The following is a 27,910-nucleotide window of genomic DNA, read 5'->3' as shown; positions in this document are numbered from 1 at the left end:
ACGTTAACGGAATGTCCATCACTGGAGGGTTTTAAGAACAGGTTGGACAAACACCTGTCCGGCATGTTTACTTGGTGCTGCTTCAACACAGGGGGCTGGATCTGATGATTTCTCGAGGTCCCTTCCAGTCCTATGTTTCTTTGATTCTATGATTCATATACATTTCACAGCAGCTTATACTTAAACGGCCTCATCACCCCTCCTGCTGCTCGATTCCCACAATCCAGAGGTGAAGTCAGGTGGGATCCATAATTTGAGCAGGGGATATATTTTAGGCTGTGTGGGATCAAGGCAGTAGCTGTGAAGTGTGTAAAAAAAAAAAAAAAAACCTGCTGGAAATGTGAGGGTATGGCAAAAACAATGTGGGGGAGGGTTGGGCAAGTAACCCACACCCTCATTCAGCTTTTTATCCTACAAGATGGCAGCTGGCAGGCCAAGGTCAGAGCCATAGAAACGTATTTCACAATAGTTAATATTTATTTTAAAAATTAATATTGTCAGCACTAACAAGCGAGGTTTCAAATATTTTCCTTTAGCTTCTCTGACATTCATTTTTTTCCCCATCTGTACAGTAGGAAGAAAAATACTTGCCAATGGGTGGAAACGCTATATTCTGCAAGCACATTATTATAAGTTAAAAATTGAAAAAGTCACAATGTGGTTAATGGCTCTTCACTTTACAAACAACAGCAGTGTTTGACTACTCAGAGAGAGAGAGAGAGAGAGAGAGAGACAGGCACTTGATGTTAAAGGTTGCTAGTGGAATAATCACCTCTGTGCTGAAACTACACACTAGCAGAGAATGAGTTATTTATCCTGCTTATTTATTTTTGTCATCATTTTTTGCTATTTGGTTTATATGTCTTTGTTTTTATCAAAGGTTATTTGGGTACTTCTTCCTTCTAAAAATACGTCTGAATGTTTTCATACTTCGGCAAAGCCACAGAGAATCAAAGCCCCACAGCAAAAAGCCATCTGTTGAAGAAAAGCCCTGGTGTACATAATAAGTAAACAAATCTCAGACACAGAGGAAGATCACAAGGGCCAACATGCAGTACTCCCTGGCCTGTTTATGCTTCCTTATCTTTTACTGCCTGCTTTCCTCTCTCTGAGGATGCTGATAGTCTTTTCTCCCACAGTGTTTCTCTTAATACATTTTATATGTTGTGTTCCTTCTGCAAGCATTTCCGTCTCCATTGCCTGATTCAGTTAATGTTCTCATTTTAAAGATAATATTCTTCTTTTCATATCTTGTATATCTGCCATATCTTCCTTTGATCAGTTCCTATCAGGTTAATAAACTCCTGGCACTGAGAGAAGGGATTTTCCAACATTTTGCCAATAAGCATTTTGAAATGCCAGCTGCCCTATTGCCATACATTATATATAAAACAAGCAAAGAAGCATTTTGCATCATATTTCTCCTTTTCTCACTTTTCACTTCATGCCTTCTTTCCTACTGCTAGCACCTATACTTAAAACAGCCTCCTACAGCAGCAGCTTCTCAACCTTTGTCTTTCTGAGCCCCACACCCAAACATCCTGTAAAAACTCCGCAGCCCATCTGCACCACCACAACTGTTTTTCTGCATATAAAATCTAGGACTGGCATTAGGGGGTAGCAAGCAGGGCAATTGCCCAGGGTCCCAAGCCACAGAGGGCCCTACAAAGCTAACTTGCTCAGGCTTCAGCTTCAGCCCCAGGTGGCGGGGCTTGGAGCCCCAGGTTCAGCCCTGTGCGGTGAGGCTTCGGCTTTCTGCCCTGGGCCCCAGCGAGTCTAATGCCGGCCCTGCTTGGAGGACCGCTGGAAATGTGTTCCCAGACCCCTGGTTGAGAACTGCTGTCCTACTGCACTTCTTGGCCACCAACCCAATTCTCACATGCACTCTTTAAAACTCACTTCCATCAATACTTCATTCTGTCATAAATTACAAGACCGGAAGGGACCATAGTTATCATCTTGCCTGACCTCCCACATAATATAGGCATTAGGACTTCCCTGAATTAATTCCAGTTGGAACCTAGAGCATGTCTTTTAGAAAATCATCCAATTCTGATAAGCTACATAAACAGATTGAATAAACCTATTTTGATTGATATACTAAATAGATTGCTTTCAGAGTAGCAGCTGTGTTAGTCTGTATCCGCAAAAAGAACAGAAGTACTTGTGGCACCTTAAAGACTAACAAATTTATTTCAGCATGAGCTTTCGTGAGCTACAGCTCACTTCTTCGGATGCATAGAATGGAACACACAGACGTATAAATATCTCCTGTCTGTGTGTTCCAGTCTATGCATCTGAAGAAGTGAGCTGTAGCTCATGAAAGCTCACACTGAAATAAATTTGTTAGTCTCTAAGGTGCCACAAGTACTCCTGTTCTTTTTACTAAATAGATTGAGCTCTCTGAGTTTCCTGATGTAACACGTTTTCCGATCCTTTAATCATTTTTATGGTTCTTCTCCAATTTCTCAACATCAAAAGTCCCCAAACTTTGGGGCACACTCAGGGCTGCGCTAGGCATCATCAAATCAAGCATGTGCTTGGGGCAGCACATTTTCAGGAGCGGCATTCCGGCCATCTTTTTTTTTTTTTTGCTTTGGGTGGCAAAAGCCTAGAGCTGGCCCTGGCAGCAGCAGTGTGTTGTGCACGGGGGGCACCCTGGCGCCGCTGCGGTTCGCGCCATGGTGGAGCAGTGCAGCATCTTGTGGCTGGGCTGGGCAGGCTCTGAGTGAGGGACACTTGGGTTGGGAGCCACCCCACGGGGCACACACAGCCACCTGCAGGTACTGTAGGGAGCCCGCCCCCCCAGTGCCACAGTCGGGGCTGGGCGAAGCGGACCGAGATGCCCAGGGACTGCAGCAGAGCAGCCAGAAGCAGCAGCAGCAACTGGCCCATGGGGGGAGTGCTTTGCTCCCTCTGGGGTCCCTACCCCAGCACCTCAGACCCCTGCTGGGGCGGTCCCCTGGCTCTGCCCTCCCGGGTTCTGGCCAGTCCTGGAGGTGGGAGCTCTGGCTGGAGGGACTCTGGGCTGAGGCACCCAAACCCAGCCAGCGCTGGACTGGCTGGAGGCGAGGGGGGAGCAGGCAGAGTCAGTACTGGTGAGAGGGGAGCCCAGAGCTGGGGTGGCAGAGGATGCAGGTGGGGGAGAGCACTGATGGAGGGGTGAGAGCCCCGGGCTGGGGTAGGGGACAGCCAAAAATTGTTTTGTTTGGAGTAGCAAAAAACCTAGAGCTGACCCTGGGCACACTCTCGTAGGGTGGTGAAGAGAAACACTTTGGGAGGGCGTGGTTGGAGCCTGGGCCAGCTTCCACACCCGGGTCCCTGGCTGCCAGCTCCAGCTGAGGCTCCACTCCTGGCCCCATCCCCAGCTCTGGCCACAGCCTTGACCCCCTTAACCCATCCATAGCCCCCCACTCCTGGCCTGGGGCAAAGAATTACAGACAGGGGTGAAGTATAAAGTTTGGGGACCACTGATCTACATCTTTCTTCAATTGTAGACATCATAACTGGATGAAGTATTCCAGCAGGGGACATACCATTACCAAATACAGAGGAATATATCACCTCCATATTCCTACTTTCTGTTGCTCTGTTTATATAGCTAGAGATTGTATTAGTCCTTTTGGCCCCAGCTTTGCACTGAGAGCTCATATTCAGCTGATTATATATCAATCCCCCTGCCCAAGTCCTTTTCTGAGTCACTGCTTCCCAGGATAGAGTCCCCCATTCTGTAAGCACACTCTTTGGGTGCAGAGCTACCTACCTACCGTCTGAGAGCTGTGACCACATGGCCCAGCTACCTAACCCCTGAGCTCACTGCTAACTCCCCAGACTCCCTCTGAAGTTTGATCACACCCTCTCCCTGAACTCCACTCAAAGGTGCGAGTCTTCTGGTTTCTTCCTTCAAGGGACCGCATGGCAGGTGTAGCATAAAATACACAGACATTTACACTAAAAGTGGAGAACTGAGATGGGTGTGATCTCTGCACCGAGTTCTGTTAAACCTCTTTTTATTCACAGGCATATATATGCCCAGTGAATGAAGGGTTGTCCTATAGTCCTTCAGCGAATCATCCGTGGTGTCACTGAATAACTTTAGACCATTGAAAGAAAGGTCCTTAATTATGTTCTGGACTTTATAGCGAAATCCTGAAGACTGAGGCCATGACTGAGGCCAGGGCCGGCTTTAGGCCTATTCCACCAATTCCCCCGAATTGGGCCCCGCTCCTAAGAGGGCCCTGCACCCACTGAGAATCCCTTCCCTGGCTAGAGGCACCTTTTGAATTTTTACTCACCTGGCGGCGCTCCGGGTCTTCAGCGGCATTTCAGCAGTGGGTCCTTCACTTGTTCTGGGCCTTCGGCGGCACTTCGGCGGTGGGTCCTTCAGTGCCGCCGAAGACCTGGAGTGAGTGAAGGACCCGCCGCCGAAGTTCCGCCAAAGACTTGGAGCACTGCCTGGTGAGTACAAGCTCCACGTGTTTTTTTACCTTTTTTTTTTTTTTTTTTAGTCATTCCTGCCAGGGCCCCATCAAAACTGTTCGAATTGGGCCCCACACCTCCTAAAACCGGCCCTGACTGAGGCTGTCCATTACTACAGTAGTGATGGAACAAGCTGCTATATCAGCAGCATCCAGAGAGGCTTGCAATGCTGCAGTACCCAAGAGCTGCCTTTTGGCGATGAAACTTGAAACTGTTCATTGGGCTCTTGTGGCAGATTAAATGAGCTAAACCGCATATCATTAATGTGATTATATTTTGCCAGCATCACCTGATAGTTAGCAATTCAGAATTATAGGGTAGAAGAAAAGCAACTCAAATTAGAAGCTTCACATTTGTTTGTCCTGTGAGTCAGATCTATGTCCTTCAGTATGTGAATAATGTCTCTTGTTCTATTGGAAATCCTAAATTATGTGAAATGTTTACGTGCAATCAAAATAAAAATGTATTGAGTAAGTCCTCCAAACTTAGAAGATATAAAGGGTTTTGTTGGTTTGCATTGTAAATAATTGTTACACTCTAGAATAGGAACTGTCTGACTCAAGGAAGAAGAAATGTTAAAAGATGTAAACCAGCATAAAACTGGATAAATGGACACAAATCAGACATTAGGAATGGCAATATACAAAAACCTGTAGGAGAGCACTTCAACCTCCCTGGCCACACTATAGCAGACCTTAAGGTGGCCATCCTGCAGCAAAAAAACTTCAGGACCAGATTTCAAAGAGAAACTGCTGAGCTTCAGTTCATCTGCAAATTTGACACCATCAGCTCAGGATTGAACAAAGACTGTGAATGGCTTGCCAATTACAGAACCAGTTTCTCCTCTCTTGGTTTTCACACCTCAACTGCTAGAACAGGGCCTCATCCTCCCTGATTGAACTGACCTCGTTATCTCTAGCTTGCTTGCTAGCATATATATACCGCTCCTGGAAATTTCCATTACATGCATCTGAGGAAGTGGGTATTCACCCACGAAAGCTCATGCTCCAAAACGTCTGTTAGTCTATAAGGTGCCACAGGATTCTTTGCTGGTTTTTGAATGTTATGATTCCTGATGTCAGATTTGTGTCCATTTATTCTTTTGCGTAGAGACTGTCCGGTTTGGCCAATGTACATGGCAGAAGGGCATTGCTGGCACATGATTGCATATATCACGTTGGTAGATGTGCAGGTGAATGAGCCCCTGATGGCGTGGCTGATGTGATTAGATCCTATGATGGTGTCACTTGAATAGATACGTGGACAGAGCTGGCATCGGGCTTTGTTGCAAGGATAGGTTCCTAGGTTAGTGTTTATGTTGTATGGTGTGCAGTTACTGGTGAGTATTTGCTTCAGGTTGGGAGGCTGTCTATACGCGAGGACTGGCCTGTCTCCCAAGATCTGTGAGAGTGAAGGATCATCTTTAAGGATAGGCTGTAGATCTTTGATCATGTGCTGGAGAGGTTTTAGTGGGGGCTGTAGGTGATGGCTAGTGACATTCTGTTATTTTCTTTGTTGGGCCTGTCCTGTAGTAGGTGGCTTCTGGGTACTCTTCTGACTCTGTCAACCTGTTTTTTCACTTCAGCAGGTGGGTATTGTAGTTTTAAGAATGCTTGATAGAGATCTTGTAGGTGTTTATGTCTATCTGAGGGATTGGAGCAAATACGGTTGTATCTTAGAGCTTGGCTGTAGACAATGGATCGTGTGGTGTGTCCTGCATGAAAGCTGGAGGCATGCAGGTAAGTATAGTGGTCAGTGGGTTTCCAGTATAGCGTGGTGTTTATGTGACCATCGCTTATTAGCACAGTAGTGTCTAGGAAATGGATCGCTTGTGTGGATTGTTCTAGGCTGAGGTTGATGGTGGGATGGAAATTGTTAAAATCACGGTGGAATTCCTCGAGGGCTTCTTTTCCATGAGTCCAGATGATGAAGATGTCATCAATGTAGCGCAAGTAGAGTAGGGGCGTTAGGGAATGAGACCTAAGGAAGCGTTGTTCTAAGTCAGCCATAAAGATGTTGGCATACTGTGGGGCCATGCGGGTACCCATAGCAGTGCCACTGACTTGAAGGTATATATTGTCTCCAAATGTGAAATAGTTGTGGGTGAGGAAAAAGTCACAAAGTTCAGCCACCAGGTTAGCCGTGATATTATCAGGGAAATTTGTTACACACCAACGCCATCCACTGGATACCAGTGGAAGCAGCAGAAAAACTAAGAAGCTGAAATCTGAGCACCTACTTGGCACATGTCCAACAGGAATCAGAGAGTAGACCTCTCCAACAACCCCTGAAACTAGGGTATATGAAACCCTCCTGAGCATAGGAGAGTTGACTGAACCCCCCCAAAAAGCTGCAGAATCCTAAGTGTGACTGATTCCTGGAAGAGAGAGTTGTGTGGAAAGGAACCTTCCTCATGCCAAGATTAGGAGAATAGAAAAAGTGAGATTTCATTTAGAAGATTGCATTTCCCTTTCTATTTTTAATATAAATAACTGTATGTTATCTTGCTAAACTTACACTCTCTACTGAGACCCTCAAGTAGCCATATTTTAGATTTTAACTCCTTTATAAGTCCAAGCAAATTGGCCTAAGACATTGAAAAGAAATGTTTTAAGCAACCGCTTTTAATATTTTAAACTCTTCCCTTTTGGAATCCATTCAAACTGTACTAACCACACCCTTCAAAGTACCTTAAAGACAAGTGCATCTTTGGAAGTGAGACATATTTGTTGGGTACTAAAGAATTGAGAAGTGATGATCATAAGTAAATATAATAAATTGTGATACAGTATTTTGCATTGTTCCTTGATATAACTGTTGAGCCTCAACTCTAGTCTGTGATAATTGTTTGCAAGACTGTATTGTGTATGTAGTACACACAATGAGCTGTGTCTACATTTCAGCAGTGAATGGTTGATTATACATTTATGTGGTTCTGGGTGAATTAATAAATTACTGGTTGGTTAAGAATAAGCACGTGTCCTGATTTGAGAAATACTGTTCAAGCAAAAAATTGACCTAAAACAAACACAGTATTAAAACTAGTAAGCTAATGCTCCCTGAACTCAGTAAGAGGAGGTTGCTTACCTGTAACTGGAGGTTCTTCAAGATGTGTAGTTCCTATCTGTATTCCACACGAAGGAGTGCATGAGCACAATGCACCTGAGTCCGAAAGTGTTTCTTAGCGGTGTCGGTTGACCTGCATGTGTCTTCCTGTGCTTGCAAGCAAGGGAGAGGTTTGAGGAGGCAGTTGTGGCAGAGGCAGGGAAGCGTGGCCATTGAGATTTGTGCCACTGATGTGGGAGCTCCTGCTGATGTTTACAGTAGGCCAGATAGGCAGCGTGGGCAGAACGGTTGCCTCTGCTGCCTGCATCTCAGGGCCAGGATATATATACCAAGGGGCTGTAGTGTGACTCTGGAGTCCTTCAGTGAGTGGAAGGATTAGTCTGTCTCTTTGTGTAACAGCTTGTTCTTGTCAAAGGGAAGGTCCTTTATTGTATTTTGGACCTCCTCTGGGAAGCCGGATGATTGCGCATAAGGACCCTGGTCACTAGAGAGCAAGAGGATGTGTCAGCCGTGTCCACAACAGCCTGGAGGCCCATCTTGGCAATCAGTCACCCTTTGTCCTTAGAGGTTTTTAAGTCAGGCTTGACAAAGCCCTGGCTGGGATGATTTATTTGGGAATTGGTCCTGCTTTGAGCAGGGGGTTGGACTAGTTGACCTCCTGAGGTCCCTTCCAATCCTGATACTCTATGGTTCTATGATTCTATGATTTTGTCTACCAGTGCCTGGAGCTTGTCCTTGAACTCTGCTAACCTGCTCTAGTTGTTAAAATCATACTTGGCTAGCAGAGTCTGGTTGTTAGCAATGCAGAATTGTAGACCTGCGGAAGAATATACCTTCCTCAGCAGATCCATCTGTTTAGCTGCCCTGTCTGGAGGGGCTGACTTGTGAGGATGTTGATGTGCCCACTCTGCTGTCTTGTACACAACCAGGGAGCTGGAGTGGTGGGTGAGTAAAAAGAAAACCCACTCCTTTAGCTGGCACAAAATACCACCTTCTCCATCCTCTCAGGAGGCAAGGGTGTGCCACACTGCTCATGCTGGTTGGAGAATGGTCTCGTTAAAGGGCAGAGCTACCCCTGGAGGATAGAGGATGTTATAAGTCCTGAACCTCCTCCAATGGGACACTCAGGTCTGCTGCTACTCTCTGGAGCAAGTCCTGGTATTGGTCGTCTGGCAGAGAGAGCAGGAGGGTAATAAGTGCATTGTCTGGCAAGGAGGATGCAGCAGTGGAGACTGGTGGAGCTGGCGGTACCAGTTCAATGTCTGCCTCTTCCTCATAAATATGGCCCTACCAAATTCATGGCAGGGATCTGCTCCTGATCCCATAAGAATGTTTTTACTCTCATGTTGGGACTTGTCCTTCGATACTGTCGGGTCTGGGGCATGCTCGGAGGAGTGCTCGCTGTTGGTGATGGTTGTTGAAGAGGCTCCCAGGCCCAGATCTGAGTGTGCCCCCAGGCTCATGGCTTCCTCCATCAAAGTATTTACAGACGCGGAGCTCTTGAACTTCCCAGGCGTGAGGCAGGAAGAACTTGCAGACGGAGCAGCGAGCTGTGATGTGTGCCTCGCTGAGGCAGTAGCAGCACAGCTGATGCTTGTCGCTCACAGAGAATGAGTAGTGGAATACACATAGGACCATCACTCAAAAAGAGGATATCCTATTGGATTCTATTATATTGTATTATATATAAAATCTAACTGACCTGTGGCCAAATCATGAATTGATACTAGTTCATGCTTTCAGTGGCAGCAGAGCCAGTGCACCTTTGCTGCATCAGCTGACCCAAACGAGCTTTAAAAGAGGGCACCTGGACCTAGAGGAGATGAGACACCTTGCGAGTCAGAGCTAGGAAGCAGGAACAGCAGCAGTACTGCCCAGAGTTCCCTGGGAGGGGAGGCAGTGAGAACCTGCGAGGTTAAAGGGGAAAAAAAATCCCCTGGGAGTAACAGCTCAGGGTGAGTTGAAGGCCTGTTTCTGATTGTTTTGCTTAAGTTTGGGACAATAAAACTGCCTAAAAGAGACTGTGGGCATAGCAATGGATCTTCTGGGGCTGGGGAGGAGCCCAGTTGGTGCCCCACTGTGTTAGATGCTGTGCACACAGCAGAAAAATATGATCCCTTCCCTAAAAGGCTTATAATTTTGTAGCCGTTAAATCAAGAATACAGCACAATTTGAGATTAAAATATGACTCCAAGATACCATGTTAAGAAAAAACAATTTTTGGATAGTTAGTTTGGAAGCCCCAATGGTAAAATTTGGAAAAGAATTACAGTGGTTTTGTTGTTTAAGGGGAGTTGCACTGCTGGTCACAAGAGAGATCTCAGATTACTGAAAAAATGTGTATTTGTTGGAAAATAAAAGTTCCTCAAAGGAAGAAGAAAAAAAAAGGGAAAATGCATTAGTCATTTGAACAGCTGGAAACATTTTTGGAAACATCATATAAAAGAGGGAGAAATTTTCATTTAGAATCATATTTCCTCTTCTGTAATGAGCAGCACAGTGGCTATACAATGCATTCTCAAGAGACTTGATCATGTCTACTGTTTTATTTCCCAAAGAAATTCACAAAATAAAAATCAGTGGAGTTGACAAATTGTTTCTTTGCAAAAACCCCAAGCTGGAATTGATTATTAGTTTTATTTATTTATTTCCCCATTAGCAATCCCAAAAGCTAAGAATCTGGGTGAATTCTGTTGTGAAAAAAACATCCTCTTTGCAGAATGAGAAACTCAAGGTAAATCAGCCATAACGCTAAGGGTAGGACCACAGGAGGAGGGCCTGGCTGTGGAGTCCAACCTGCCTGGGAAAGCGGAGACTGTTTGTCAGCCTCACGCCGTGGTCACAAGCCCATGCATTTTCCTCACTAGCATGAGTGCTCTGCACTCTGCCCTCACCATCCCCAGGAACATACCTATCTCTCCCTTCCCTACCTCTCCAACGAAGGGCCCTCTTCAGCCTCCATCTCTAGCTCTCTGTCTGAGAGGGGTCCATACCCCAACAGTGACAGTATATGGACCTTCTATGGACCATGACAATCTGTGGACTAAATGGGGGGCACCGTTTGTGCCATGTGTGGTGTATGCAAGAATGTTGTGTGGCCAACCAAGATCAGGATCCCATTGTGCTGTACAAACCCTCCCTCATTCATAATAATTTATTCAAACGTGTTGACCTGGATAGACGCTGATATCTTGATCCTCTGGAGAAAACGTAAAAGAATATTAATTACTCCAATCTTGTAATTCAAATCAGCATCCAGAGGTCCTTGAAATATTCCACGAAGTGTTGGTATACTGCTGTGACAACTGGGCCTACAAATTTACCCAAATTGTGAGCTCAACGTGCAAACGTTCATTAATGGTAGAATAACCTACAACAACAAATGTTGATGGGAAAAGGCACAAAAGGGAGACAGAATAACTGAATTAGTCTAAATAAAAAGTCCAAGTTGATATAATTCAAGGACTGTGTTGAAATTATGCTCGTTTAAAAAAGGAGATATGGAGCCAGAAGTTAAAGAGCCAGAATTAGTATGTCAGATATAAGGCCTAAATCGGTCAACAAAAAAATGAGGAGATGATCTATTCCACCCATCACTCCCTTTCCGGGTCCTTAAAAGAAAGATTTTGTGGGGAAAAGGTGCAAAAGAATAAAAAGGAACAAAAAGAAGAACAGACGGACGCTACTAGAGCGAGTTGTTGCCAGCCCCCCAGTCTCTTAAAATCCCAGGCCTGATCCTGAGAGGCGACAAGACCAGAGAGGGTGATATCCAGATGACATCACCACCCATACGAGCACCAGCTGAATACTAAACACTATGTGGGCTGACAGTTATTACCATCTTTGATATCATCTAAAAGGCAGTCTGTTATAAAGGGTTTTCTTTCTTTCTAAAACTTGCTACAGGGAAAGGGAACAAGACCACTCTACATTTCAAATGCTTTAACTGTTTTTCCTTCTTTTCTATTTCTTCAATAAAAGGTTCAAAGGATTTTAAATGGTGTGTTTGCCATGGTACTGAGCAGGCTGAGGTCTCTGCATACTGAACCCTGAACCTTGTTCAACACTGTTTAACGTTGTAAAGTGACTGGTTATGTTAACACTTTTGGCCCATATATTCCATATAAATTAATACAAAAATGCTGATGCTTATTATGGTATCCTTTGAGAAGTCTGAATCTTCATAATGTGTGGGTGGCTGGTGTTGGCATCTAAATCTAGAACAAATAGTTTAATTTTCCTCATAATGCTTTTTTTCCTCATTTATTTTATAAAAAATGTTTAACTACAGTATGGTATGTATGGTAAATGTAAAAGAGTTGCACACACTTCCTCTTTAAGGATAAACTAAGTACAGAATGTAATACATTAGGTATGGAACAAACTACACTCATAGGAGTTAACATGTTGATCACTGTTGAAAATGTATCCAATATTGCTATGTCAGCAAAGAAATTCCATATTTAATTAAAAATACACATGGTTTAAAAATTAAATATCAGTTAGGAATAGGATTGCTGTACTAACAATTTAAGCACTAGTAAATGTCCTCAACACATACAGTAGAACCTCAGAGTTATGAACACCAGAATTACGAACTGACCAGTCAACCACACACCTCATTTAGAAGCAGAAGTATGCAATAAGGGAGCAGCAGAGACACAAAACCCACAAAAAAACCCAGTATAATACTACGTTAAATGTAAACTACTAAAAAAAATAAAGGGAAAGCAGCATTTTTCTTCTGCATAGTAAAGTTTCAAAGCGCTATTAAGTCAATATTCAGTTGTAAACCTTTGAAAGAACAACCATAACGTTTTGTTCAGAGTTACGAACATTTCAGAGTTACGAACATCCTCCATTCCTGAGGCGTTCGGAACTCTGAGGTTCTACTGTACCTCAACATCACAAGCATCCAATGAGTATCAAAGTGGGAGGCAAAACGTCCAAGATGTGACACCATTTTTCAATGCATGTAAAATCGTGACTTATTTCACAAGCTATATAAAATACGACTTAAATTACTGCTTGCCCCGTAAATGAAAAATAAATTAACAGCTTTTTTCTCTTCTTCCACTTTCTTGCCATGTTTTTTTTTAATCTGTTAAACACCTGATACCTTACCCAACTCTCGCTCTCTGTCATCTCTTCCCTTTTCTATTTTCTCCTGCAAGTCCTTTGTTTTCTAAGTTTGTCTTTTCTTTCTCCTTGCCTTGAAGCTGAATTCCATTTTGGTGTTTGTCCCTTAGTTCTTCATTTCCATTTCTCTTTCTGGATACATACTTTTAGTCCTTAACTCAGTCTTTGTTCTCTTACTTTTGCTTACTCTCTCTATGCCATTCGTCCATTTTGAAATATTTTAGGAAACCCACTCTTTCTCTCTCTCCATGTTTTCACTCTTTTAACTTTTTTCTTACCTCCACATCCTCAGCGTTTCCTCCACTCAACTCTTTCTTTCCCTATATGCTCCCCGGCCCTCATTTCATTCCCCATACAGGCTCCCATCCCCACTTCTCCTCAGTTTCTCTTCTCTGCACAGCACATCAGGCTGTTTCTCTCCCTTCCTCTGATGCAGAACATCCCATAGTCTTCTATAAATAATAGGGTGAAAAAGCTTGACAAGTACTGATGTGGGCAGGTGAGAAGGAACCATGCAAACAACCCTGAGTCATGACAGTTTTGTGCTAATCCTGACTTCAATAACTGTGTACCAAAAGAGGTCTCATTGCTACCACCCATCTTGGTGAAGGGTTGGATTTTCAGATAGCCACACACTCACAAGGTACATGTCAAAGAGCATATTCCCAACAGTCTTTTGCAAGACCACTTGAAACCTCAGCCCCATCTTCTTAAATAAAAACACATACAATCCATTAAAACAAACTATTTATTTTAAGATTCTACAAATAATAACTTTGTTTTTACAGAGGACCAGTCTTAATGATGGACATAGTACTGCCGTGGCTATTTGTTTCTGCTTTACAATGAACAGCTGTGAAACAAAAAAAAAAATCAGTTCAGTTCCATGTTATTCTGAGTCCATGAAGAACGTTTCAAAGTCCTGATCCAAGTCTGAAACAAGGGCATCCACAAAGTCTTCCACAGAAGGAGACTTCTGAAGCATACCTATGGAAAGGAGCACAGGAAACTCGCAGTGAGAATCGCACCAACATAAAAGCCATGACAATGTTTACTCGAACTAATTTGTGTGTGTCATACTGAACTTACTCCAGTACAGCTGTCATAATTTTTCACCAAGAAGCATGTAACCATTCTACATGGGGATTATTTAATCAATCTTCTTCCTACCTAGCTATCTGGTCCTTATCACAATAGTATCTGAGAGCCTCACAATCCTCTCAACACCACTGTGAGCCAGGAAGTATTACCCCCATTTTACAGATAGGGAAATGAGGCACAGAATAGAGTAAATGACTTTGGTGACACAGGAAATCTGTGGTTGAGCAGGGAACTGATCACAGATCTATTGAGTCTCAGATCAGCACCCTATCCACTAGACTATCCTTCCTACTCTGATTTAGAAATGCCATATGATCAAACTGTCACTATGCACTACATATAAAAATCAAACCATAAATGGATTTACATTTTATCCTTTGGAAAACTCCATTTCTCTTCCACATTCTCTAACACTCCTCATGGTATTAACGCCCCCACTCCTCCCCAATCATCAAGATATATGCATAACCTAAGCATGTCACATAACCTTCTAGCTATAAATCCTGTCACATCTTCTCCTCTCCCTCTCTCATTTCTCCTGTCTTCACTTGTCCTATTATGTCCAAATTTAAGGCTCAATCCTACAAAACATGTACCAAGCGTTCTTGAAGTTGGGGAGCATTTCTTACTGGCTTGTTAAATGCGTCACACACTTATAATGCTGACTAAATAATAAAATCATGTGGGTCTAAGCTTGTTTAACTTAAATAATACAAGAATTATGTTCCTATTTTATACAAATTAGAAATGTCTAGTCTTTGTAAAGACTCTATAGTATTGTTCCTGAAAACAAAATTTTACTTGCAAATATTGCAGACTCTTCGCTTGGGGAGGAAAAATATATCATGTCATCTCAATTAACTGACTTGCTCTGATCTGATTAACCAAGAAGATTCTATCTATTCAAATCAGAAATATTCCCCGTGTGCAGTGGAATTTAGATTTTAAACAGTCAACTCAAAATGGATTTGCAACAGTGCACTTTTTAAAGGAAATAAATGTTTTCTATAAAGCATCAGAATATACTGTCTAAATTATTTTCAGCTATTCCGCTGTAATAAAAATGCATTAGTTTGCACTGTGTATCTACTGTGAATTATTAATTATTAATGTTTTAAACCCTTTAAAAGGAAATTACATTACTTGTATTGGAAAATGTCAAAACCAGCTATTCAGAGCCAGTCAGTGTAAAATATAAACTTTCCGGTTCTTTGAAGTGATTCACATTTTTACTGACAAAACTGCCAATGTAAATATAACCTTGCTCAACTCTTTACTATAGGCACACTTACTGCACATCTTCTTACATTCTTTCACATCCTTAGACCATTTGGTTTCAGTGGGAATAATAACTGTAGCATTTATGAAAAACAAAATCTTTCAGCGCATCTTTTAATAAAATCTGACTAGAACCAACTGGCCTCATTAGACATTTCTTGTATGTTAAGTAATTGCTAAATATAATAGTTCAAAAAGCAAGAAGAAAGTAAGTCTTCAGGCAATTTTGGATAGCTACTAAAAGACTTTCCTAGTTAGGATCCCACAGCATCCTTATTTTAATTAGGTTTATGTGTATATTGCAAGTGTCAACAGGAACTGCCACGACAGTTGATTAATATCAAGAATTAAAAGAAAAATAAAAAGTTCACACTGCAGATGGAATTAAAATGCAGTCAATAACACTTCTATTCAGATATTTTCAATATCAAAAGGAGCAGAAAAATGGTTATTTTTAACAACCTGACAAGCTCATTACTGTCCCCTTTAGCACAATAGCGTGTGGCTTGCACCTTTAGTTCATAAAGACAAGTGAGCGACTTCTGCAGTACAGTATATGGGTGCGGCTTAGAGAAAGACATACTTGTTTGTACAAATCAGTTATGGTGGATGGGAAAACAAACTCCATCTTGAATGAAGACCTGCAAACAGCAAGATGTCTGACTCTATCCCAAAGATACTTGCCCTGTGCACAGAAGGGATTCACTCTGTGTGTGGGTCTCCTCCCCCAAGTGATTTGGGCTGGCTGGAGGATAAGTATATTGACACACTATCAGCCATGGAGAACCTCCCCTCAAACAATACAGCCAAAGCTGGTACTATTTTTCAGCAGCTCTCTTTGTAGTGGGAATACCCCTGTAAGGAGGCCTCAAGGGGCAGCTGCCAACTGGCAAGCCTGCAAGCACGGCTCCATTGCAGCTTAGCTGTGTGAGGGGAACAGGGGCAATCAAGCCACCAAAATCCCTATGGCCTGTCCCTCTAACAGAACCATTTCCCCAGCACCCTGCACCCCCTTCCTGCCAGATTTTCCATTGGAAAGGGTGATCAGGAGCATGTTAACAGGCCACATTGACTTTTCTGATATCACGTAAAAATAACTATGGACAAAGAAACATGTAAGAAAATATTTTAAAAATTCATTACAAACACAATCAGCCTGTCCAGAGAACATACATCCAGGGTGTCAAAAGTATTAGCTGACAAATTTATAGACCACTGACAATTCTCCCCAAAAAACTGACAACCAGGTATGCAAAGAAAAAAGAAAAACAAATATAGTACTGGTTGCTTTTCAAAAAAGGAACGAAGAGCGATCCTAGGAATTACCTTCAAGTAAATCTAATTTCTTACCTTAGTACAATAGCAACACAGTAAAAATTCTACCCTATGGAAATTATAAAATGTGTGACTAAAGGGAACACTATAATATAGTTGGCTGTTTATACAGCTAGACAGTCTAAAAAATCTTATTTTAAAAATCATTGTGAATTATTTCAAATTGGCTTACATAAGGATATTAATGTAGATTCAAAATTGGTTAAAAGGACTATAAAAAAGGGAAAGAAAAGTACCAGATTTTGTTCCAAATAAATTATTTTAAATACCCATCTTCAAGATTCCAGAATCAGACACCCAATCGTAATTTTAATTGGCCTCTACACAGTAGTTGCATCATTTGAGAATGCAAATGGATGTCTCTCATTTATCACTGCAATGATGTACTGCATGTTGGTTATTCTTTCAACAGCACCCAGCCCTGTGACAACAGCTGTTTTTAAGGTACTAGAGGAGGTGGGATCAGGAATATCTGCAGAATAAGTTCTACCAATGCAAAAAGAGCACGCCCTGATTAAATAAAGTACTAGAGATTCTATTGTAAAGATCCAAAACTCTAATTTAGAATAATCCTACTGCAGTGTCTGAATCTATTACTGCATAGAGGAGGTCAGACTACAAGATCATAATGGTCCCTTTTGGCTTTAAACTCCATGAATATCTGTATTACAATATGTACACACACAACACTCCAGTCTAAATTATTTAATGAGATATTCACAAAGACTGACGGTTGCAGTTTTTTAAACTGAGAGTATATTTCGTAACTTCAGCTTGACTCCCATTTCAGATCGGTCTCTCCCAAGCCTAGGGCAGCTATGTTGCTCTCCTTCTCTGCTTTGAAGTTCTCTTCCTCATTACAACCTTGTGGTTAACCACACCCTTTCTGGGGATAGTTAACCATAACCTTCAATCACCTGTAATTGGGAAAATTATAAAAAACCTGTGGTCTCTGTCCCTCTGAAACACCGTAATTGTTTTGGCCTTGTTTAGTTTGGGCCAATGTCTACTGCTGTTCATAACTGATATCATAACAGCACTACCATTTATATAAGCTCCTTATACATTAAAAGAGATGGGCAATTATTATCTAAAATCTTTGCAATACCTCCAAGAGGTGAGTACAATTTTACACATGGAGAAACAGATAATAAGGGCCTGATTTGCAAAACTGCACAAGAGCAACTACATGCCTAATTTGCATATGTGATTACTTTGCACATGTATATAGGGTATTCGTGCACAGAAGTGGATAATTAGGTATCTGCCTATAATACATTCATTGTATGAATGGTTTAGGAACACAACTTCACATCCATTTTGCAAGTGCACTTTTTAAAATCAGTCTCTAGGGGGCAGATTTTCAAAGACAAAGAACAGGCTCTGAACTCGTCTTTGTGCTCTTTCTCAAGATTGGAAGATAGTAAATTAGACAAAGAGTCAGGTCTGGCTTCCACCTGTGTGATCAACCCACTACACTATGTTGCCCCTGAGCACCATCCTACCCATTTATTCTGAAGTGCTGCACACTGGGATTTTGTGATACAAAGCAAAGCAGGGATCAATAACGTCTACGTTGACACTTGGGAGAGGTGGACGAATGGATTTTATGTCATAACTATATTTTTTTCTTTAAATACCAAATGATGGCCTCTTGAACAAAACATAGCTGAAATTATTTTCCATTTGCAGTTCCTACAGTACATATTTGTATCTAGTAAATAACTGGTGATGCCACAGAGTTAACATGATGAGAAGATTTTGAAAGGACTTCGTGGTGACACTGCATCTTTTACAATAGTAATGCATGTTGCTTTTGCTTGTGGGAGTCAAATTCAAGCAAGCAGATTTATAAATCTCAGGTCCTTAACTAAAGGCACAGTTCAAAATGAGTCTCTCCATTGATTTCAGTGGAAGTTGGATTGAGTCCTACATCTTCCTTATCAGTGAATCTGAAGGATCATGTGAGAGAAAGATTGAAGCAAGTGCTATATCTAAACATTTAAAAAATAAAAATGAGAAGACGATACAATCTGAGAAGCAACATTACAACACTGCAATGAAGAAAGTGAACCAGTGAAAGAATGTGTCATATTAAGGAGGAGATTTTACCAAAGAGTCAATGGAAATGATTAAATATGGCCAGCTTAGCACTGACACGTGCATTAACGTGCTTTAGAAGGGAAGAGCTTTGTGTGTGTTTAACCAGTAGTCAGACTTGCACAAGCATAACTCTACCTAAAAGTTAGATCTTGAAATCAGAGCCTAGAAAATTTAGACTTCTGAAATGTGGCACCTATTATCAGAGAATACCGAAACTTCCCCCATAAGAAAGTAGCGTCAGTAAGAGGTTACTATTGCTTGGTGGTAAAGGATGTATTTGGAGGAAGTGTGTGGAAATAGCATTTCTGCAGTTGGAGGAACAGAGTTTTGACATGTCTTTTGAAAGAAACAGTGTTTTGGAATGTCTTAACGAAGAGGAGGATGGTGAGAGAGATACAAAAAGCTGACTGAAAAGGGTAACTGGATGATATTAAGGAATGACAACACATTAGAGTACCTGACATTACTTTTCTGTTTAAAATCTTATTTCTGTACTAAATACAGAATGTTGGGGACAGGGGAGTAAAAAGCTTTCACATATGTACAGTCCACATTATTCATAACTGTTGCAAGATAAGCAAAGGAACTACCTAACCGCACATGGGTGTGGCATAAAATGAAAAGTCAAGGTGACAAACCAAAACTGGACCACTTCATTTCAATAAAGGTTTTCATTTTCAGTGACAGTTATTCCATCCCTTTACTGGGACATGTTTTGTCTTTTTTTTTTGGATGAACTATTTTAGCACTAAAACAAGAACCCTACATTAAGTGAAAAGAAGAGATGATTTTCTCTGCTAATTTTTATGACTTCATCCATCTTTAAAAGCTCTCTTTTTAAAAGCATCTTAAAGAATTAGAAAAAATTATAGAAGTACACACGGTGCCAGTAAATTTATCACTGCATAATGCGGATTGTTTATTCAGCATTCTTACTGCAAGTATCAATTATGCTCATATTGACAAATCGGAAAGAGGTACTTTTATCTGATTACTGTTATGCCTGTACAAACAACAGACTAAACGCAGCTCTATTATTATAGTGCTTAATGTGACATAATAAGATTCAATTTAGTTTTTAAGGTTCCATTTATTTAAATACAATTTGAAAAGGCAAACAGACTACGTTTTACAGATGACCATGCTCACTTTTCTCCCCCATTATCTGCTTTCCTTACAACAGTCTACATGACTTTTTTCCATACTGCCCCCTATGCACGGCAGAGCTATGGATGTCACGGAGCCTTAACTGTACATTTCTATAGGTAAACGTATTTGGATTTATCTTAAATGTAATCTTAACGCAGGATTTCTAGAAGTTATAATGCTTCTTTTTGGAATAAATATACCATTCAGGAATGAATTTTACCCTAAAATTACTGATACATACTTTCAACCTCTACTCAACAGCAATATATTTTTGTCTGGAAATGTAAGCAAATAAAATTATGTACTCCCACAACAGAAGGAAAACTCATGTGCAGTTATGCATGGTTTCATGTGCTTCATCAATGGAAACATCTTGTAGGTTTCATTATTCAAATAATATTTGAATCAGAGACTTGATTTAAGAATGCAGTTTATGTTCTTGTCTGCACCAAAAGGAATAAATACGAGAAGAGGATTCTAGGAGGGATACTGATCAAAACCAAATTTTGTTACAATCTTCAACTTCCCTTTATATTGAGAGTGCATTATCAAAGTGCTGACACTACCTGAACTGCTTTGGTGTTATCAAAGTGACACTGAACAAAAGATTTCCTATTTCTACATCAGCAATATTTGGAATGATGGCCTTTCAGTTAATATACAGGTAAAAATCAGTAAAACAAACTTTAGAAAAAAATTAATGATGGTGTCTCTCTCCTTTTTCGGAGCATCTGACTGGTACCTTTAAATTCTATGGACCACTTTGAAAGAGATTCCTTTCCAACACCTTATTCCCCTGCTATTTGGATCTCAAAATATTTCATTCTTGGTATTATCATGAGTTCTAGTGATCCATGAAGCATTATTTGAGATCTAGTCTATTAAATTAGATAATCTACTCTAAATATCCCCTTTAATAAATCCTATGAAAACTTTGGTTAAGTATAAAGGATTGGATAGGGAAATATTCTTAAATTATTTATTGCTACCTAATCGCAACCACTAATATTTGCCAAAAGGTAAGTAACAGCAATGGGGAAAGAGGGCGGAACAGGGGGAGGAAGGTCACAGAAACAAAACAATCCTTCTTTTTCTTTTACCTTGAACCATGAGCATGGGCTCTTTTCCACCACCATGTGCCAGCATCTCTCTGCGATAACGCTCACCCATTGCCCTGAAGGAAAAGACAGATAATATTACAGCCACCTGCATACACAACCCATTCAGCTTTCAGTCACACTTGTCTCTTGTTTCTTTACAGAATAGACACAGCTATAGATCTAATAAAACCTGACACCTTTAGACAATGGCTGCCTTCATCATATACTGATTAGAGAAATGCACACTATTTAAAATTATGCAAGAATTAACTAAGCTAGATAGATTTAATATTTACAAAAACTATGTTGTTTTTATGCAATATTGTACTTTGCAAAGAACTTGTTAGTCTTCACTGTTGAGACCTACAATTGGCAGGCCACCAGGAAAGCCTGGTCCCAGCAAACAAATCTCCGAAATGGTGGCAGGAAGCCCAGTCTATCAAGAAATATGGGCTCTCCTGGAGAAGAGCTGCAGTTGGCAGGTCTCCACAGACACCTAGCTCTAGGGAAGGATTCTCCCTAGGGAGTTGCAAGTCCATGGACTCTAGGAAAGGGACCTGCTTATAAAGGGCTTGGCCCTGGACAGAGGCGAGCAGTGGACTCAGATGGAACAAATAAGCTAAGATTCAGCTGAGAGTCAGACATGGGGATAAAGGTTTTGCTTATATTTTGTGTTGGCCTTTTTGGTTATTAAATGAGACCCTCCAAGGACCAGAAATGGTTGCTAGCTCTGAAATAAGAAGAGCTCTGTGTGGCTCAAATCTTGTCTCTCTCACCAACAGAAGGCCAATAAAAGATATTACCTCGCCCGCTTTGTGTCTGCAATATCCTGGGACCGACACAGCTACAACTACACTGCTATATCTTCTAGCCACATTTAAATAACAGTTTTCTAAATGCATCAGGAAATGTTTTTGCTTATTGCTGCCCAGTGTCACACATGCTGAACAAATACAGAACTTCCTTGTTTTAGGAAATCACTATTTGAATGTTAAATACAGTTTTGGCCCAAAACTAAAATAGATGTCAAAATGGATGACAAAAGTCCTAAAAGGCACTTTCTCAATTGTAGTGAGATTTTCATAGCTCACAAGGTGTTCAAATGTTGTGCCACCTCAGTACAAATAAGCAATCCCCCACAGTGTAGTCTGTCTAGATAAGCTGGAAGTTTCATCAAACAAACAAGCAAGCAAACAAGCAGTCAGATTCTCTGCTATCAGTCAAATATAACATATCCAGGTAAAAAGCGTTACAAATTAAGGCAAACAGTTTCAAATATGGGTATCTAAATTTGAACATGTGAATTTATTTGCTTATAGGCTGTTATTAAACATATTTATTTATGGTGGTACCTACAGTGTGGCAGGTGCTTTCCAAACATTCAGGAAGAAACAGTATTTGCTCCACAGAGCTCACACCATAAGGAGACAGACTAGTAGAAAGAGGCTAAGAGAAGCAGAATAGGCAACTGACGTACAAGTCAGCTTGACTGATTGTAAGAAGCAGGACAAAATTGGTCTTCAAGAGTGACTCTGATGTGGACAGGGTAGGGAGTCTTGCAGATGAGCTCAGGGAGGCTGCATCACGCACAGGATACTGCACAGAAGGCGGCATGGAGGAAACTGGACAAGAAACTAATAAACAAGCAGACAAAGCTGTGTATACTAGCCAAGCAGAGGGATTCAATGCAAAGCTTGAAAAGGGAAGATAACTATGTAGAGCTATGTAGAGCTTTGAAGGTGATGACAAGAAGCTTGTTTAATACTGACAGCTTCTTCTATGTCAAATGGAAGTTACAGGTATTTAACACTTTTGAAAATCAAGCTTTTTAATTAGATGACTACATACGGATTTTGGTGCCTCCCACTTGGCATCTACATTTTAAAATGCTGATGCTGTATTCTTTGCATCAGTGAACATGTCCTACAATTCACCTTATCTGTGGTTATGTTGTATTTTGCTATGTTTTTAAAATTAACATATTTAGAAAAATCAATTACAATGATATAAAAAAATCAAAATGTTGCTATAAGTATGACAAGCAAATTTTCTGCTCCCCAGAGTTAGTATGCCATTCAGTTCTACTTCATGCACTCTCTCTTTTTACCTGTCAAATGGGTTCCGCACAAAACACTGTTTCCATACCATGGAGGCAATGGCCCTGGACATGAGGTAGGAGTAGTACTTGGCACCGTATCCCACTACATGGCTGAATCTCAGCTGCCATGCCTATAGGGAAAAGAAAACAGAATGGAAATCACATCACTTATAGCCTGTCATAAACAGATGGTTAAGGGTTAATGTCTCTTTTACCTGTAAAGGGTTAAGAAGCTCAGTAACCTGGCTGACACCTGACCAGAGGACCAATAGGGGGACAAGACACTTTCAAATCTTGGGGGAGGGAAGTCTTTGTTTGTGCTTTTTGTGTTGTTCGTTGTTCACTCTTGGGGCTAAGAGGGACCAGACGTACACCCAGGCTTTCCCAATCTTTCTGAATCAGTCTTTCATGTTTCAAAATTGTAAGTAGTAGCCAGGCAAGGCGGATTAGTCTTATGTTTGTTTTCTCAACATGTGAATGTGTCTTTTTGCTGGAAGGATTTTTACCTCTGTTTGCTGTAACTTTGAATCTAAGGCTAGTGGGGGAGTCCCTCTGGTCTATATGAATCTGAATACTCTGTAAAGCATTTTCCATCCTGATTTTACAGCGATAATTTTTACCTTTTCTTTCTTTAATTAAAAGCTTTCTTTTTAATAATCTGATTGATTTTTCCTTGTTTTAAAATCCAAGGGGTTGAGTCTGAACTCACCAGGGATTGGTGGGGGGGAAAAGAGGAGGGATGGTTAATTCCTCCTTGTTTTAAGATCCAAGGAGTTTAGATCGGTGTGAAGCCTCTCAAGGCAACCCAGGGAGGGGAAAGTCTGGTGGGAAAAGGAGGGGGATGGTTAATTTCTCCTTGTTTTAAGACTCAAGGGGTTTGGGTCTGAGTTCTCCAGGGAAGATTTTGGGGGAACAGAAAGTGTGCCAGACACTAAATTCTGGCTGGTGGCAGTGTACCAGATTTGAGCTAGTAATTAAGCTTAAAAAAGTGTTCATGCAGGTCCCCACTTTTTGTACCCTAAAGTTCAAAGTGGGGTAAAAAACCTTGACATAGCCTTCTGATTATTTTTAGAACTTTTTATCAAAGATTGCAAGAGTTATATACTGAATTGGTTCATGTATTACATTGACAGAAATCTGACAGTATTAAGGAGAAACAATGAAAGAAAAGCTAATGTGTAGAACCTCATTCTAATAAATATTTTCTGAGCTAAAGACTACATTTTTCCTATGCTAATCATTATAAATGAATATTATGAGCAAACAGAATCAAAGGCACAGAAAACTGTAACTAGTAAAAAAAACTCAGACATTTAATAATATTCACATTATTTCTATTTGGTGTTAAAAGAAAACCACAATTCACCTGTTACAATTAACACCACATTTTCCACGTGGATAATTATAGAGTCACACCTGAAAAAGTTAAATCCATGATCTTTTGCCAAAAACAAAATTATAGTAAAGTACATCTTTCCATATGCCAAAGTACAAGCTCAGAGGTAAATGAACTACACCCACATGATATACCATTGTTCACAGATTTGCTTGTATATTTATAGCAGATTTTAATTATACTGTTATTTGTCTATAAATTGTTATTTAGTTTTATGACTCATTCCAGTGTTGCTGGACTCTTCTCTTTTACTTAAATAGAGTACTTGCCTATATGGCTCCATTTCTTTAGCTCGGAAAATTGAAATGATCAGCTCTACTCTCTTAGAAACAAAGTTTATGTTCTCAGATTTCCCCTGCCTGTAATGTGAAAAGGGGAGTAGAATTAAATTGAAGAGACATACTGTTTCCCTGCAGTCTTATATGCTTCTTCAATGTAAGATGGCTCTATCTAGCAACGGAGCAATAAGAAACCGCTTCTCCCTTTTTCCCTTCCAGGAAACGAAGTGGGAGTCAATTCAAAGATGTCATTTGTCCCGTTCAAACAGGATCAGAGCTCTATGAAAAACACAGACGTGCAGGGGATCTCTATAGGTCATCTAGTCCAGTGCCCTGCACTCAAGGCAGGACTACATAACAACTAGGCCATTCCTGACAGGAATTTGTCTAACCTGTTCTTAAAAACCTCCAATGACAGAGATTCCACAACCTTCCCAGGCACTTTATTCTAGTGCTTAACTACCCTGATAGCTAGCAAGTTTTTCCTAATGTCTAACCTAAAAACTGCCCTTGCTGTAATTTAAACCCACTGTTTCTTATCCTATCCTCAGAGGTCAAGAACAACATTTTTTTACCCTCTTCCTTGTAATGATAATAGCTTTATTTTTTGAGGGGGGGGGTGAGGTGAGGTGAGGTGGTGCAACAGAGTTACACTCATATTTAGCTTGAGATCCACTATAACCCTCTGATCCCTTCCTGCAATACTCCTTCATAAGCAGTCATTTCCCATTTTGTAGGTGTGCAATTGATTGTTCCTCCCTAAGAGGAGTATTTTGTATTTGTCTTAGTACTTTGTATTTCATCTTATTTACTTGAGACCATTACTCCAGTTTGTGCAGATAGGATTAAAATTCAAAACAATCCTCTAAAGCACATGCAACCCCTCCCAGGTTTGTATTTTCTGCAAACCTTGTAAGTGTACTCTCTTCATTTGGGAGAGGTGGGGCTGAAGGGTTTAGAGTGTGGGAGGGGGCTCCAGGCTGGCGCAGGCCATGGGAGAGTAGCCCAGGGAGTTATAACTGTCAAGCAGCTGATACAGGAGATGTTGTAGACAGCTGCTATCCATGGGGCCCTGGGCTGGAACCTGGTGTAGAGGCTGGGCCTGGGCTCCTCCCCATTTCCCCAACTCCCTATCTGACAAAGGAGGAGTTGACCTGGTCTGTAACACACACCAGAGGGGAAGATCTTATTTGGAAAGGGATCTGGCTTGTCCCCTACCCACTGAGTGGGACACAGAGACTGCAGGGATTGTTCTGCATTTCCCCCATGCTGGCCACCCTCAGCAAAAAAAAAAAGAGCGCTGCCCCGCTGAACCCCTCTCCGAGCGTTGTGCCGCTCAAGTCCCTGCCCCTCCAAGCACTGTGCCGCTGAAGCCTGCCCCCGCTGAGCCGCCCAAAACCCCGCCCCCTCCCAAGTGCCACACCCGGCCAAACCAAAAAAACAACCACCACAAAACAAAAAAAAAACCAAAACCCCGAGCGCCACTCCGCCCCAAGGTGCTGCCCCAAGCACGTGCTTGGTAGGCTGGTGTCTGGAGCTGGCCCTGGTGATGAGGTTAGTTGAGTGAAAGGCAGGTTTGAGCCTCTAGCAAAAGCAGCCAAACTGAGGGATGCCGTGAACCTCTGAGGTGAGCAAATCCGCCAGAAAGCACAGGACCCACCAAGGCAGAGAAGGAACTTTGTCACAAAGGAAACAGTGAGACAACTTTGGACAGCATGATAGGCAGTAGTCTCAGCACACCAGTGGCTTACCATTGTCAATTTTTTTTGTAGGTACCATGGAAAGAAGTTATAAGGAAAGTTTTGAATGGGGGTGGGGGGGGGAGGGGAATGAGGTAGCTTTGCAGATGCTTTGAATCAAAACCCATGGTCCATAGGTGTCTGCTCCCTGCTCCTGACACTGCTGCCATGAAGTGCTGAGGCAGGCTAAGCAGAAGAGTGAAAGGGTGCTGGGAGCACACCAGAAGTAAAATATAATAGCAGGAAGAGGCAGCCTGATCAAAGTGGTGACAGCTGAGATATACAGAGTTGCTTTGTTGTGCTCCATCTAGCGCTTATGCATTTCTGACCTACCTAACACAGAACAGAGAGACGGGAGTGGGGTCAAACAAAAAGCTGGCCTTCTGGTGGATAAAACTGTGGCTTATCATCAGTCCTACTGCCTCAAATCAAGGGAAAGAATTGTGGCCAATTCCATGATCCAGATCCACGTGAGGGGATGAGGAAAAACAGGAGCTAGCAGCATGCTGTCTGTTCAGCATTAAACAGCCAGAAATAAAACCCTGAGGGGTACATTTTCAAAAGCAGTGAGCTGGAATTTAGTCATGCAACTCCCAGAGCACTGTTTGGAAAATGGGCTCCCAGTTCCTACAATATCAGCATGAGTCAAAAACTTTCTTCTTGCTTTGTCTTTACCATTTAATGAGGGGTTTCTACTCAAATTGTTTTGCAAGGCATAAAGCCACAGTCACTAAATGTCAGAGAAATATTATCAATTTTTAATTTTTTGATGGAGTGAAATATACAAAAATCACACTACAAGGGGTCTTGTGCAAGCTCTTAAAAATGAAGTGATTTTTTTTTATCCAACTATTCTTACCTCCTACAGTCCAGGGTCTGAAATTAAGTTCAGCTTGAATTCAGATTTTTCAGCTTGCAATGAAAAGTACTGCGGTTGCAACATTTATACATAACATCTACAATTCTTCTAACTCGTCCCTTAATTTTAACCATAATCACTAAACTGAAAACACATTTTAAAAACAGATCAGAAGGCCAGTATTTTTAGAAGCCTGAAGCAGAAAAACATGTCAGTCTTTATTTTATTCTATATTAAGTCTTCAGATTGAGGATTTGAAGTTTCATCTTGAAAGGTTACAGCGCTCACAAGAATGGAAAAAGCTTTACTGTTGAATCACTCTTCACATGCCTAAAATCTTAATAATTTCCAAATATATCTGCTTATGAAAAACTGAAAGAATACATCTGCTTTTTCTGTTATAAAAGAAAACCCTTTTCAGGGGTTTGGCATGAGAGGAAAATACTTAACCCTGTGTTATGCACCTCAGAAAGGATTAATTTCAATAGCCATCATAAACGCCATCTAGTACAGAACACAGCAGCATGTCTCTTCGGCAACACAGGCTACTGTGAACACACAGAACTGTCCCTTCATTTCCCACAGTGTCGTCCCACAGAATATCTCAAAGGCACTCAATGGACGGGCCCAGGGTAACTAAAAGATCACCTGTAGCTCCAGGATGAGGACCACTGTCAACAGCTTCACTCCACAGGCAAAATGAAACTGTACCACAAATGCGCAGGACAAAGAGCTTTCTTGGCCCAACGCTATGAAACCAACTCCCAGTGTAAGAACCAACATAAATCGC

General features: G+C 41.4%; 1 protein-coding gene across 2 annotated transcripts in view; it reads right to left on the bottom strand.

Annotated features, from left to right (window-relative positions):
• Positions 1-13,418: 13,418 nt before the first annotated feature.
• MIPEP (mitochondrial intermediate peptidase) overlaps positions 13,419-27,910 on the bottom strand; it is a 114,658-nt gene continuing 100,166 nt past the window's right edge. For both annotated transcript variants that reach the window (XM_050937230.1, XM_050937231.1), the window contains exons 17-19: positions 22,858-22,979; positions 20,751-20,824; positions 13,419-13,671 (exon numbers count right to left, since the gene is read on the bottom strand). In XM_050937230.1, coding sequence (XP_050793187.1) covers positions 13,574-13,671; positions 20,751-20,824; positions 22,858-22,979 — 294 coding nt within the window. In that variant the 3' untranslated portion in view covers positions 13,419-13,573. The remainder of the gene's footprint in view (positions 13,672-20,750; positions 20,825-22,857; positions 22,980-27,910) is intronic.

This window comes from Gopherus flavomarginatus, chromosome 1 (assembly GCF_025201925.1).
Source record: "Gopherus flavomarginatus isolate rGopFla2 chromosome 1, rGopFla2.mat.asm, whole genome shotgun sequence".
In the NCBI taxonomy this organism is placed as follows: domain Eukaryota; kingdom Metazoa; phylum Chordata; order Testudines; family Testudinidae; genus Gopherus; species Gopherus flavomarginatus.
This window is presented reverse-complemented; position numbering and strand designations above follow the sequence as displayed.